At 37.3% G+C, this 14,801-nt stretch overlaps 2 protein-coding genes across 3 annotated transcripts; both read left to right on the forward strand.

Moving 5' to 3' along the window:
* The first annotated feature begins 1,893 nt into the window (after nt 1–1,893).
* LOC103439933 (probable fructokinase-7) lies at nt 1,894–5,800 on the forward strand. Of its 2 annotated transcripts, none has more exons than XM_008378583.4 (7): nt 1,894–2,225; nt 3,036–3,280; nt 3,941–4,153; nt 4,251–4,448; nt 4,572–4,712; nt 5,069–5,185; nt 5,434–5,800. In XM_008378583.4, the coding sequence occupies exons 1-7, from the start codon at nt 2,204–2,206 to the stop codon at nt 5,572–5,574; spliced, it is 1,077 nt and encodes a 358-aa protein (XP_008376805.1). In that variant the 5' UTR covers nt 1,894–2,203; the 3' UTR covers nt 5,575–5,800. The 2 variants fall into 2 exon arrangements, with proteins under 2 accessions (XP_008376805.1, XP_070682663.1); XM_070826562.1 differs by having other exon boundaries at nt 1,959–2,225; nt 4,572–4,711; nt 5,083–5,185.
* An 821-nt stretch (nt 5,801–6,621) lies between these two features.
* LOC103439923 (uncharacterized) lies at nt 6,622–9,984 on the forward strand. The gene is made up of 7 exons (XM_008378571.4): nt 6,622–6,855; nt 6,949–6,980; nt 7,585–7,682; nt 7,809–7,891; nt 8,401–8,478; nt 8,558–8,656; nt 9,612–9,984. Exons 1-7 carry the CDS (start codon nt 6,760–6,762, stop codon nt 9,870–9,872), a joined length of 747 nt encoding a protein of 248 aa, XP_008376793.1. The 5' UTR covers nt 6,622–6,759; the 3' UTR covers nt 9,873–9,984.
* Nucleotides 9,985–14,801: the final 4,817 nt, after the last annotated feature.

Raw genomic sequence — 14,801 nt, forward strand, 5'->3', positions numbered from 1 at the left:
TACATATTTTTTTTATTCAATATGGTACCCAAACACTCCAAATTTAGAGATGCTGGATAGTCAGAGTCATAGGATGCTGGCCAGAAATGTCCAACACCTGTGCTCAGCAGGCAAAAGAAGAATAAAAATGTATTCATGTGATTTCATGTCTGGACAATCGCCCATCTGCCCACTGTGGGAATTCAGATCTTCTTTGGATCCTGTAATCTAGAGCTGGATTGCGTAATTTGAATCATTCAAGAGAGAGAATTTGGTTCCTTAGTTTTTAAGGAAAACTAATGAAAAGTGTTTGAAAATTTTGAGTTTTAATGATAAGGACAATATAAAGGGTAAAGTGAATAGTACCAGGTTTGACTTTTTAGTGTAAAAATGTGGTTTTTCGTTAAAGTGAACAGTACCGTGAGCTTTTCGTTAAAACTCCCTAGTTTTTATGAGTTTGCTAATGAGAAAGTAAAATTTGAAATAAATGGTCCAAATTGTTAAGTCTGTCGTCTCCCAACTTCGAGTGAGATCCAAAGATCTCGATTCCTACTATAGTTGTTCATAAAGTGTTTCATATAAAAATTCAAATTTTTTTTGAAAAACCAGTTTCCACTCGGATCCTTCAAGACTGACATGGGCCAAATTCCATACTAAAATATTAACATTACCATAATTGGTGGCCCAATGGTAAATGATGGATTATTAGGCTTCTTTAAAACTAAAAACTGGAGGTTTCGGGTTCAAAACCCGCTGATGGTGTGGAAGTCAGACTTGTGGCCAAGGGGAGGCTGAAATACCTTTGTGAGTCTTCCCGACTCTTGGAAAAATGATGGATAACCGTGATTTACCACTAGTTGTCCCCTTTAAAAAAAAATAAAAATATACTATGTACGATGTATATAAGATAATTATAAGTTAAATTACTTTAATGATAAAACAAATAAATTCTTTAATATTGTTTTTTTTTTTGTAATAGAAGATTGGTTCACACGTCGACTAGGCGACTTTAAAATTCTAAAATAGACAATTGGATGAATTTTCTTGTAATTTATTCTATGTGTTCGTCTAGAAATAGACCAACAATTTATTTTGTGGTAATAAAATATGAACGTGAGTTCATATATAAAGTTGATATGTAGTTGTTGGAAGATATGTAGTGGTCCTAACCTTTAAAAGATATCGTCCAGAAAAGTGGTTCAATGATTTTATTTTTTTATTTAATTTTAGGTTTGATTTTATGCCTAACGGGTTCGATATTAATTTATATTAGCTGATCATTATGTTGTTTAACCTAAATCTCATAATCATTAGTGTAAATATATTATTGGATAAAAATAAAACTTTAAAAGAGAAAAAATATCGACATAAATAAATTGATTAGAGTTGTGTGCTCACTATCTGCACTGAAATTCGAAAATTCTCCCCTTAATTTAAAATTACAAGATCGATAAAATATAAAAACTCTAAAGATGAGAAAATAATATACATTTCAATCAATTCATGCATGAGTCGATAGATTAGAGCTACATGCTCTTTATTTGCACCCAAATTTGAATTTTCTTGTAATTTAAATTATACTATACTATTATTTGTTTTCTTATAAAAAATAATAGTACAAAATTAAATAAAATTAAAAAAAAATCTAAAGTTAAAAAACCTATCATTAGTGATATTTTTTTTTTGAACAAAAAATATTATCTACACTAAAAGACAGAAGAATGGGTTAAGCCTCACAATGAACTAGCAATAGTGTGGTTCAAATTCGTTTTGAACGTAAGATCTCTCACTGAAAAAAAAAATACTATTAAATCGTAATACCAAATGATACTAATAGTATTATTTTAACAGGTGAATTAACTATACTGCACGCTTAATATTGAACACCACACAATAATTATACAGAAAAGACAGGCAAGATTTAGGCAAGACAAGTAAGAATAAGCCGTGTATATGATACGTAGTATAAAATCTAAAAATGGCCAGATTCCATATACCATTGTTTGCTTTCTTTCTTTTAAGAGCTTTTGATTTGAGAGTCCCCCGACGACTTCAAGATCGCAAATTTACCCCCCAATTACAGCTCCTCCTGTAACTACAACTACCACTGCACCAACACTAAACCTTCTCTCTCTCTCTCTCTCTCTCTCTCTCTATCTCTCCATTTCTTCTTGCATGCTCTGCTCTCTCGTTGAATTTCAATCTCTGCAATTCCATTCCTGCCATGGCTAATAATCTCGCCCCAGGTTCGTTTAATCTTCCTTCCATGTTTTGATTATAATACGATGTTTATGATCATGTTGGTACGTCCTGATTAAAATTGGGATTTCGATCCGTTTGGTATTTATATTAGGAGATTTCACATCTGGGTTCTTCGGGTTACTTTTGTTAGCTGAAAGATTGCAGATTTGCAGAAAAGATTGATGATTTCTGAATTCTTGGGCATTTCTTTGTATTGGGTTTCTGTATTTTTGATCCATCTTTCGCAACAATCAATCTTTTTTCTTTACGTTTTTTATTGAATCCGTTTTTTTTGAAGTGAAAAATTGATGTGATGGTTGTATATGCTTTCTAGTATGCGATTCAGAATCTTACTGTATTGGAAAAACTGTTTCTTGCTTCGTTTGGATTCACTGTGTATTAGGATTTACACTGCGCATGTGTTTGTTTGGTAGTTGATCTGTGATCTGTTTAAAAAATCACAATTAAAACAATAAAGAATTAGTCGGGTAACAGATGCTTTGTATAGATGAACAACTTTTGTTTACTAAACATACAGTTTCGAGTTTCCGAATCACTTAATCTGTAGTTTGGTTTTACAGAATTGGATAAAAGAAGGTGACTTGATTCTAACATAGTCCCACTTGGAGCAACTGTGTGATTTTTAGCTTGCAGTATTGTTTTATTAATTGCATAGACGATAAGAAAGTTTTCGTATTAATTAACTTTAAACATATTCCATGGCGGACTAGTACATGTGCAACATCGTGGCGTGCATATAGCTTGTTGAACTTCTTTGCGGTTTGATTAATACTTCTTAAATGATGTGACTGCAGCTCAGGACAAAAAATTGGTTTTGCGTGAAGATTCTAAAGATGAATCCTCAGATAAAAAAGGAGGGTCACAAGATGACAAGTCCCTGGTTGTTTGCTTCGGGGAAATGCTAATCGACTTTGTGCCCACAGTTAGTGGAGTTTCACTTGCTGAAGCATCTGCTTTTCAAAAAGCTCCTGGTGGTGCTCCTGCTAATGTCGCTGTTGGTGTTGCAAGACTGGGTGGTTCAGCAGGTTTCATAGGCAAGGTGAACTAGATTCTGTCCTCTTTATTATGGATGCTAGTTTCTAAGATAGTTTTAGGGTGGTGCTATCCACACAACCCTCTCAATTTTCGGCCGGATTGAATGAATTGAGGAGGATCTAAAATTAATAGGGGGTGTGTGGATAGTACCACCCTAGTTTTATTGCTTTCTTCATTTGGCCTTTGTCTTTCTTCCTGGGATTTCTGTTATGAAGAAGGATTTCTCTAGTAACATTTTGTTCCACATGTGTAAGACATGAAACATAGAAGGACGTATTCAACCTTTTTTACTGAAACTTCCCAACGGTTCAACTCTATGTTGACTTTGTTGAGCATAACGTGGTTCAAATATGCATCTTTCTCACATTTTGGATGTACCCCATTTCATAATCTCCGGAAATGTAATTCGAACGATGTTTTCTCTCCGTTTCAGGGGACGTCTTTTACATCTGATCTCTGCATTCGGAGTCCTTATTAGTTTTAAATTATATTTTGAACTAACTTCCTTCTCAAATCTGATAAGGACCGTATCTTCTCATGGAACCTAAGGGCTTTTAGTGGCTCCTGACATTGCATAGTCTTAAAGCTTCCAAAGTTTTCTTTATGAAGGGATATTTTAATGTGGGAGGCTCCTTGATTTAACTTATAAAAACTTGTGTTCCAGGTAGGCGATGATGAATTTGGATACATGTTGTCTGACATTCTAAAACAAAACAATGTTGACAATTCTGGTGTTCGATTTGACCCCAATGCAAGAACTGCATTGGCTTTTGTTACACTCAGAGCTGATGGAGAGCGTGAATTCCTGTTTTTCCGTCATCCAAGTGCTGATATGCTTCTACGTGAATCAGAGCTTGACATAAATCTAATTAAGAAGGTGTGGCTTTCTTTTTCAACTTAATTACAAAACAGTGCACACAAAATATGAAGCTTACCCATTTGTTGGAAACTGATTCAGATAATATTGACTGCAGGCAAAGATCTTCCATTATGGTTCAATTAGTTTGATTGATGAACCATGCAGGTCAACCCATCTAGCTGCTATGAAAATTGCCAAGGAGTCTGGTTGCATCCTTTCTTATGATCCAAATTTAAGATTGCCGTTGTGGCCGTCGGAAGATGCTGCACGGAAAGGCATAATGAGTATATGGGATCAAGCAGATATAATCAAGGTATGGTACCTGGAAACACAAAATTCATGTACGGAAGTTATTAGCTGTTGCGTAGTTGTAAATTTTCTGTTTGTATCTTTATCCTTGGTTCTCATCAGGTGTTTTTGTTTGTCAAACTTGCAGATAAGCGAGGATGAAATTAGATTCCTGACTGGTGGTGATGATCCTTATGATGATAATGTGGTGTTAACGAAGCTATTTCATCCCAATCTTAGACTGTTGGTAGTAACTGAGGGTTCAGAGGGTTGCAGATATTACACTCAGGTAGGTTTGTCCCTTTTTTTTTCAGCATCTTTTGTTTCTCGTGGTAAAGAACTCACTTATCATCTTCTTGACTAAAATGGGTCGTTTTTAGAACAATCTTGTCATTGTCCCTTCTGCGTCATATAAGATAGCAACTGTAAAAGTTTGTCATCATGTTGTACTTTTATTTATTGGAATAAATGGGAACCGTTACAAAGTCATCGGTGTCAATACCACGCCATGATTTTATTGTTCAAGAGGCATCTATATTTTTGTTGAAGAAAATTAATTGAACACTCTGAATGTGATTTGCCTTTGAACTTCTCTATCAAAATGATTGGTTATGAGAAAATTGACATCAACTAAATTTCTGTCAGAAATTTCACGGCCGGGTTGGTGGTGTTAAAGTTAAAGCTGTTGACACAACCGGTGCTGGTGATGCATTCGTCGGTGGGGTACTGGACAGCATAGCTTCTAACTTGAATCTTTTTCAGGTAAGCATAGTTCTTCCCGGGATTGAGAAAAATCCATCCATGCATCTTCCGGTAGATTATTTTCATAGTCACTCGAATTTGAATCTCAATCAGTCCTCGTATCTAAATGTTCTGTTCAGAAGATTACAAAATTCTGCTTCCTCTAACAGAAAAAGAAACAATGTAATATTGTTCTTGTACGTAGTCTAGACTGTTGTATGTTTTCATTTTCGATCATCTACCGGCATCTGTATAAATTTCCCGTGCAGGATGAGAAGGGGCTACGAGAAGCTCTACTCTTCGCAAATGCATGCGGTGCGCTCACAGTAACAGAAAGAGGAGCCATTCCTGCAATGCCGACGAGAGAAGCTGTGCTCCAGTGCTTAAAGCAGGCTGCTGAGAAAAACTAGAAGACAATAGTCGGAATTCATGTATCAATCGTAGTGTAATTTGTGTGTTAATTTGAGTTTCTTTGCTGAGATACCATTGAGCTTGTTGCTCCTGGAGACCTCCCTGCTATAAATTTTCGATTCAACCCCACCCTTCGATTTAACTCGGAGGTGTCTCTGTCGTAGGATACACTGGTGCTTACTATGTAAACCACTGCCAATAAAAAATTTCAAGTTCAAATTGTCAGCATCGTAGCTTTTAAAATCGATATAACTCTTCTCTTTAGTCAAAATAGTTCTTAAGATTCATATAACTCTTCTCTTTGGTGCATCAAATTTAAAATCGATAGAAGTGGTCCATGAGTTTGTCCATCTTCAATCATTTTGGCGGTGAACAAACTCAGGGACCCTTCCATCGATTTCAAATTTTAGGGACCAAAATGAGAAACTATGCTAATCTCAAGAACCACTTTGACTAAAATGTCATAACCTACGTTGTTCACTCGAGATTTCACATTTTTCTTAATTTTCTCAATTTAGTCTAATTTGTCAGTTAAATTGAAGAAATTTTGCCTCATCTGACAGATTGGACTAACGTTATCGCAATGCAACTACAAGAATGATGGCGAAAATCCGAGTAAAAAATAGGGAACTTTAACGAAAAAAATTCCGGTACTGTTCACTTTAACAAAAAACCACATTTTTACACTAAAAAGTCAATCATGATACTATTCATTTTACCATTTATTTTGTCCTTATCGTTAAAACTCGAAGTTTTCAAACTTAACTTTTTTCATTAGTTTTGCTTAAAAAAATATTAGTGGAACTTACTTAAGGTTAGTTGTACACAAATTAGTTGGACTTTTTAACCACCAAGTTAACGAATGTGATGTCGGCAGCAGCACATGATCTACCTACAAGATCCAACGATCCACGAACGATGGTGTGGATCCAGATCACAGGGGTAGTTTAGACATTACAATTAATCTCGCGGGAATTGTGACCCGCACGTTCGAAACGACCCGAACCCGAACAATGATAAGCCAGCCGTATTAACCAATCACAATCAAACAGTAATTAAGGAATCCAAATAAAAAGGATAATCACGTCTTTTGAAGAGAAAAGGAAGAAGAAAATGAGAGTTTGAATCAGAAGCCATTTGCTTTGGCTTGGGTTGCTCTTCTGATTCAAATTCCAGTTGGAAGAATGGCGTCGAATTCGAATTTGAATCCGTCGCTGCAGCCTGAGATCGGACCCGACGGCCTTGCTCGCGAGGCTTCTGTCATCACCTACACTGAGAAGGTCTTTCTTTCTCTCCTCTCTCTCTCTCTCTCTCTCTAAATTTCTAGGTAATTTGTTGAATGTGTGTTGGTTGTGGTTTTTTTGTTGTTGCAGATAATCGAGAACGAACAGCTTCAATTAAGAAGGTTAGTGTATTTGATTTCAGTGTAATGTATAATGATCGTTTTAGGGAATTATTATTGCTTTAATTGTGCGTTTAATCAGTAATGCAGTGAATTAGGGTTGCTGTAATCTATGAAATGAATCAGATGATCATTGAATGTTGAGTTTTAGTGATGTTTAGAAATGCAAATTGTTTGATGAACTAGCATCCTAGAAATCTGAGTACTTTAGGTATAAACTGTAAGTTAAGAGAGATTTAGTACATTAATTGGATACAGTGGCAATGTGAAAGTGTTTGGTTATCGATTCGAGGATTTTACAAGTTGTGGTCAAGAGGTTTAGGAACTAGGAAAGTCAACATATTGAAAATTGGAAGCTTTCTTCGATTATCTTTGGTCCTTCGGGTTCACATGTTTTTGAGCCTTGAAATTGGAAATGTAGAAGTGTTTGGTAATACATATTTAGAGTTGGGGAGCTTGGGGAAAAGTTGAGTTTTGGATTCTGTCGTCTTTTATTCTTACACTTTTGTGCTTCTCGAGTTTGTTTGAATAGGCATTGCCTTTACTATAATTGTCCGTGTTCAGTAAGATTCGGTGATTTATGATTTGAGACAATTGATTCGTTCAGATATATTGAAGAAAACTATTCTAAAATTCGTGATGTCGAACGAGAGCTGGCACAGTTGTCAATGGAGATGAAACTCACAGCTGGGCCAAAAAAATCAGGTTGCTGCATTATCATTGTTAGTTACTCTCATTCTTTGATTTTATGATTTTTCCTCTTCTTTTGTATCACAGTTGATTGATTGGTTTTTTGCCTTTTACTTTGTGTGTATGGTGCATCTTTTGAAGCTCTTGAACATTTGAGGAAGAAAATAGAGATGTCAACGGAGAAAATTCATGCCGCCAAGCTGAAGGAAGAGCAGGCACGAAAGGTTTGTCCCTTTTAATTATAGAAACGGATTTTCTTTATCCTTACATTGTAAAATTCTGTTTGACGTTCATAAATATTGAACAAAACTCTTTGCCTGTTTCCCAAGTGCTCACGAAAATTAGTACCATTTTCATTCCTCTTGACCAGGATGACCTCGGATATTTAAAGCTCAAAGTTTTCAAATAAATTTGTCTAGTTTTGTCTGATTATTGGTAAGCGTATGATTGTATTCGGTGATGTGGTGGAGTTTCAAGTTGAAAAGTAAGCTTATTAACTATTTAGACCTACCAAACATATTTTATCAGGCCCAGACCCTGCGTAAAGCGGGAGCCTTGTGCACTGGGTACGACCTTTATAGATGAAGGCACATGAATCAAGATTCATCGCAAAAATGGATAGAGATTGATGCTTGTACACACAGCCGAATATGGTTGGGTAAAATCATTTTAATAAGTGCATGAATGTTGTTCCTTATGCAGTCTGATAGCTGTTTGTTTTGATGTATTTCAGGTGTGGGAAGCAGCATTACAGGCTGTAAAGGACGAGGAAGCTATCAAGCAGCAGCTATGTGAAGACTTAAACCAACTGGTATATTTCTTTGTTACATGTGTCCTTGAGGAGGTTACAGACTTGACAAATTATTTTGACACTGTTGTTGTTTCAACAGGTGCAAGAAAGCAGCAGTTCTCAGTTTAATAGACTGGAGGAGTTAAAAAGACGACTTGAAGCTATGAACCCAAGCAGATCATCAGCTTCCGTTTCTCATGTAAGTTCCCATTTTATTTATTTATATTTAGAACATCTTGAATGGGTTGGATGGCATTGCCATTTGATATTAGTTGGCGTAGATTTCATGGTTTTTGAGAATCAACTATTATACCACAGTTTACTCATGGCCCTCGTGTGTGTGTGTGTGTGTAATTCATCAGTATTCAAGGTAGTATTGCATCAGGCCTGTTTATCAGATGAAGAAAAGGTTATTTTCATTACGGTTGGAAAGATACCACATTGGAATCTAGGATATTACATTGGAAGTTTGGAGTAGATTTCATTAGAATCATTACTTCCACACTCATGCCTTGAAATGGTTTGTCAGTAGATGTTCCCACGCCAGTTTTTTCTTCCTTCTTCCAGTGGTACTATGGTTCCTCTTTCTATCCCTGCGTTGGATACTATCTTGGAACTTCATTTGACCTCCGCTATCTCTGTGAAGTCCTTGGTAACCTTGAAAAGAAGCTAAAGAAGAAAGAAAATAGGTTGTCTGACTGTTAGTCTTGGGGATTATGAGCAAGGGTGATTAACCGCCATCCCCTACAATCGACCCGCAAAACAGGCACTTAGAGGCAATGACGAAATGAAAGAAAGATTAAGAATCACCTCTATATAGCTAGATTAATCTTAAAAGACATCCACACATCTAGCACAGGGTGTTGTGGCTCTCAAACGGTAAGATTTGAAGACTTATCCCCGGAAAGGAAAAGAGGATGGCCCCCGGGGGTGGTCAAGGGAGAGGACAAGCCGGGTAAGGAATTATTGTTTGGCCCTTTAGGAGAAACATTAAACCACTTCTTTCCATGAACCATTACATGCAAGAAGCTACTCATACTTTTCGAATATCTTATACTTGGCAACCAACTTGGGTAATTTTCAAATGCTTATATATGTATGTCATAAAATTTAGTATGAAAATGTTAATAGTTTGAGCTTGGAACTGTGTTTAGGATGGGAAATCAATGGGTCCAGATGCTCCTACAGTTCCGGGATCAAAAGAATCAGGTGGAGTCGCTCAAAACATCCCTAATCCAGGAAATGGTGGAAATGTTTCGGTCGCGAACGGGCACAATCAACAGCCTCCGGTTGAGGGAGAAGGAAGAGGAAAGAAGAAAAGTCAGTTCCACGGAAGAGGGAAGGGACTTGGAGCTGTGCCCAAGGGTAGAGGACCTCCTCCGCCGGGATGGACAGGGGCAGGGTTTGATGCTTAGGAGTGTTATTCTCATTCAATTACTGGATATATTCTTTCGTCCATCTTTCTCCCCCTGTATTCTTTAATTGTCTCTAGCATTTGATATGAGAAATGCAAGCTGACCTTTCTAACTTCTCGTTGCTTCTTCGCACCCGTGTATGTTACCAATATCGAGCAAGAATCAATCATGTAGACGTTAATTGTTCATCTCTAAGCTAGACTAAGAAGAGAGGAGAATTTGGATCCGGAACGCAGTAGGTTAGACAATCCATCCCTTGTGATGAGTGATAATTTAGTTTGATTGTTGAAGTTAGAGTTATGCTTTTGACCCTGCGTAAAGCAGAAGCCTTGTGCACTGGGTACGACGTTGAAGTTAGAGTTATGCTTTTGACCAGTCACTCGTTTAGGACATTCAAGTCTTTTCACACGTGTGGAGGTTTATAATATATATATGAATTAGGCAAGAGTAATGTTATTCACACATCTATTCTAACAAATGAGGGTAAACAACTTTTGAAATTATACTTAAATCTGATTGAGATTAATTTTTTCTACAAAAACACAAAAAAAAAAAAAAAAAAAACTTGTGTACAGGTGCCTAAGCCACGTTATTTGTGTGACATTTCTCTCAAAAGTATAGGACTGATTGTACTTTGGTTCCATCTAAACCACACGCAATCTTACTCGGTGTGAGGGTTGCCGTATCAAAATGAGCCTACCGAATATCTGGTCCCAAGCTACAAGGAACTGCTCCCACTTGCTAAGTATAGAGTAGTTTAGATAGACAGACTCATAGGCAGGCTCATTCCATGTCCTAATGCCTCGGCCATATTGCACGGAGTAAGATTCTCTTTTCTCCTTTTACATACTATTTTTTATCTTATTATCTCTATAAAAAATTAATATAAGATGTTAACGTAGCTAAACGGTAACCGTTCAAATAGAATAGAAGGGAAGATGAGAGAAATTAGAAGGGAGAGAATCCTCCTTCATATTGCACAGTCGCGGGCCACCGTAGCCCGACCTTGTGTACGGTAACAATCATACGTCAAAAGACTAGCTGGGATGAAGATGTGTACTCACTACTCAGTAAGTTGGTCAAGCCCCTGTGGTGTCATCAAATTTTCCATTTATTTTGGCATTAAGATCTTCTGGAAGTTAGGCCACACTCCTTAAATTGCCTGCAACTCAAGTCTCCATCATTAGCTTTCCAGTGCCCATCTGCACTCTCTTATTATTTGTCACGTCAAGAGAGTTAATTTGAGGATTTGAAGGACAAATTTTCGTCGGGAAAACGATGAAATTTTGCTAATTAGTTTTAAAATAGAACTTGAACTTGTTACAGTTAGATGTGGTGCACAAGTTCCCATGGAAATCACATTCATGCGTGAGGGTTCATCAAGATCTGGTGGAGTAAATTGTTTTTACACGAAAACATAACGTTAGGTATGAACAAGTACTTGTTTGTGACATTTTAATTTACTCCTATCGCTATCTAATTTCTTGCAACAGTTATAGCATGTTCTTTCCATGCAGAAGGGCACAGGCACTGTCTCGACTGATCCATCCAAACTCTAATAAATTGTGACCTCCATCGTCAGCCTGCCTCATGAATCGCTCGTACTCTTTAGGGTTAAATTGTTTCAAGGGTACGAAATTTTGATAAACTTATTGTGATTATAATATATATCCACACTGTAACATCCCACATCGTCCAGGAGAGTGATCCTTAAATGTATATTCTCATTTCTACTTAGCACGAGGTATTTTGGGAGTTCTGGCTTCGGGTTTCGTAGAAACTTCGAAGTTAAGCGAGAAGGGGGCCAGAGCACTCCTAGGATGGGTGACCCACTGGGAAGTTGCTCGTGAGTTCTTAAAAATAAAACCGTGAGGGAATGGTAAGCTCAAAGCCGACAATATCGTGCTACGGTGGTGGAACGGGCTCGGGAAGTGGTCTGCCCTGGCCGGGATGTGACAAATGGTATCAAAGCCTAACCCTGGCCGTGGTGTGCCGACAAGGTCGTCGGGCCCCTTGAGGGGGGTGGATTGTAATATCCCACATTGCCCAGGGGAGTGATCCTTAAATGTATATTCTCATCCCTACCTAGTACGAGGCTTTTTTGGAGCTCACTGGTTTCGGGTTCCGTAGGAACTTCAAAGTTAAGCGAGAAGGAGGCCAGAACACTCCCAGGATGGATGATCCACTGGGAAGTTGCTCGTGAGTTCCTAAAAACAAAACCGTGAGGGAATGGTAAGCCCAAAGTGGACAATATCGTGCTACGGTGGTGGAACGAGCCCGAGAAGTGGTCCGTCCTGGGCCGGGATGTGACACAGACACTTGAAGGGAAACTTAGAAAAATACAGATCCATAAACTTCAAGTCTTTGCCCCCAAACACTTAAACATCATTTAATTGGATGCAGTCAAACCCTCAGATCTCCCACCCTATTTATCTGCATCATCAGGACCAATAATTAAACCCTATGTATATTATATATGCACCAACCCACATGCATGACAATGTATACGTGTTATTTGCATATCATTTTATTTGAATTTCCTATATATTTGCAGCACGTTTTAGCTCACTGCCATGATATGTTATGAGATCTCTACAGGTATATGTAAGATTATTATTGGAAACATTAAATGGCAACTAAATCCCTATATTATCATAAGCTTTCATTTTGTCAATGGTTGTAAGTTGTGTTGGATTCAAGATTTTAATATTGGGTAGTCTTCTCTTTTTTACTACTTGTTCATAGTGTTGGATGGTCCTCAAAAGTCCTCACAGGCGTTTCTCAAACTTTCAGGTGATCCCGGAAGCCGGGATCAACTGAGTCCATAAATGAATCCACCCATTGTGAGGACTTCCCTTATCATTTAGTTTGGAACCTTACTTACTAAATGACTAGCATGTTATAATAATAGCCCATAAAAAAAAGAAAAACTAATGAAAATGACTTGAAAACTTTGAGTTTTAATGATAAGGACAAAATAAAGGGTAAAGTGAATAGTACCAGGATTGACTTTTTAGTGTAAAAATGTAGTTTTTCGTTAAAGTGAACAGTACCGGGTGCTTTTCGTTAAAGTTCCCTAAAAAAAATGCATAGGAATCTTTGCAGTTATGCCCCCTATAATCTTGATTATGGTGATTTTACTTCCTCTAGCCTAGTTAATTAAGATAAGCTTCCCTAGCTAGAATTAGAGGGGCAGAGAGTAGTGTGAGTAGTGTTTTTTTTTTATAAAATTTGCAGTATGCGTCCTTTCCCCTGTCTAGGCCACACTGTTTTGTTTAGGCCCGACATGTGACCCTGTGGTCGACATAGTTTTTTTTTATCTGATAGACAATAATATTTTTAAAATTTAATGATTAATTAGATATAGCACTTAATAATAAAATTTAGTGATATTTCTCTACATTCATAAGCGAAAAGTTATTAAGTTTGATTTACATAAATGACAAGTGTGATATTAAATTATTATAACGATTTCGTATATACATAAGAGTTTGGTTGCATTGTGTGCATATAGTTGAAACACATTTTTTTTTAATATTTCAGGCGCACTTTGTGCATAAGTTGTGCATTTTTTAACACAATTCTTCTCTATGTAATTTATATAGGATATTACTGTTATTCGCAACTCTGGTTTATATTTGCCCTCAAAACCTCTTTTAGTACAATAAAAATCAAGTGTCATCTTTTTCAGCAAAGTAGAGATTGAGTGTCAATGAACCAAAGATATACTTGTATCTATCAGAGAACAACTATGTTTTTTTTCTTCTTTTTAACAAACGATATCATTTACACTAAAGGGAAGGGGGTGGGTTTAACCTCACAATGAGCTAGCAATAATGTGGTTCAAATTTACCTTCGGCGAGAATCGAACCTAAGACCTCTCTCTTACAAGTAAAGAGGAATACCACTAGATCATAGTACTAAGTGGCGAGAACAACTATGTTAAATAGACGAGTAAATTGTCGTTTGACCCCCTGAACTCTTGCTCCAGTTGAAATTGACCTCTTGAATTATTTTTTGGTAAATTAACTCCCTAAACTATTTGAAATAAGCCAATTAACCCCTTGTCGTTAGATTTCGTCCATCATTCTGTTAAATTCAAGGGCAAATTAGTCTTTTTATCATCAATTCTTACATGTCACTTATAACCACCAATAAAATTAGGGTAAATTACATAGTAGCCCCTCAGGTTTGAGGTCTATTACAACCTCATACAACAACTTTGAAACATTTCATTTTCATATATCAAGTACCATTTTATTTCAAAATAATACATCCGTTAGATTTTCCGTCAATTAATCCATTAAATGCTGACGTGGCTGCTACATTTGTGCCACGTGGCAAAAATAATAATTTTTTATTTTTTTTAAACCTAAATCTTCTAAATTAAAAATAAAAATAAAAATAAAAAAAAATAAAAAAAAAAACTGAAACTTTATCCCTCCTCTTCCTACTCTCTTTTCCCATCAACCCACACCATCTTCATCTTCTTCCCTGCAACCCAGGAGAGAGAGAAAGAAAGAAAAAAAAAAGCCCTTCAGTTTGTCTTCCCCACCCCTCCTCCTCCTCCTGTCTTCTCCCCCATTTTCATATTCTTCCCCCGACCCCCTACTTGCAACCCAGGAAAAAAAAAAAAAAAAACCCAGATCCCGTCATCGCCGGGGTCGTGAGGTGGGAGGAATGGGTGTGGATTTAAGGAGTGGGGGGTGTATAGAGGAGGGAAGAGGGTGGGTGCGGAAGGGGGTTGAGTCGCGGGGGGAGGGAGGGGGGTTTTTTCTTTCTGGGTTTGGGGGGGTTTGCGGGGGCAGGGGGTGGATTTTTTCTTTTTGGGTTGGGGGGTTCACGGGGGTGGAGGATGGTAGACGATGCATGGGATCTTGGTTCGCGCAGGGGGAGGAGGGGGGATCTGGGTTCGCGCGGGGGGAGGGG

Source organism: Malus domestica, chromosome 01, assembly GCF_042453785.1.
Source record: "Malus domestica chromosome 01, GDT2T_hap1".
In the NCBI taxonomy this organism is placed as follows: domain Eukaryota; kingdom Viridiplantae; phylum Streptophyta; class Magnoliopsida; order Rosales; family Rosaceae; genus Malus; species Malus domestica.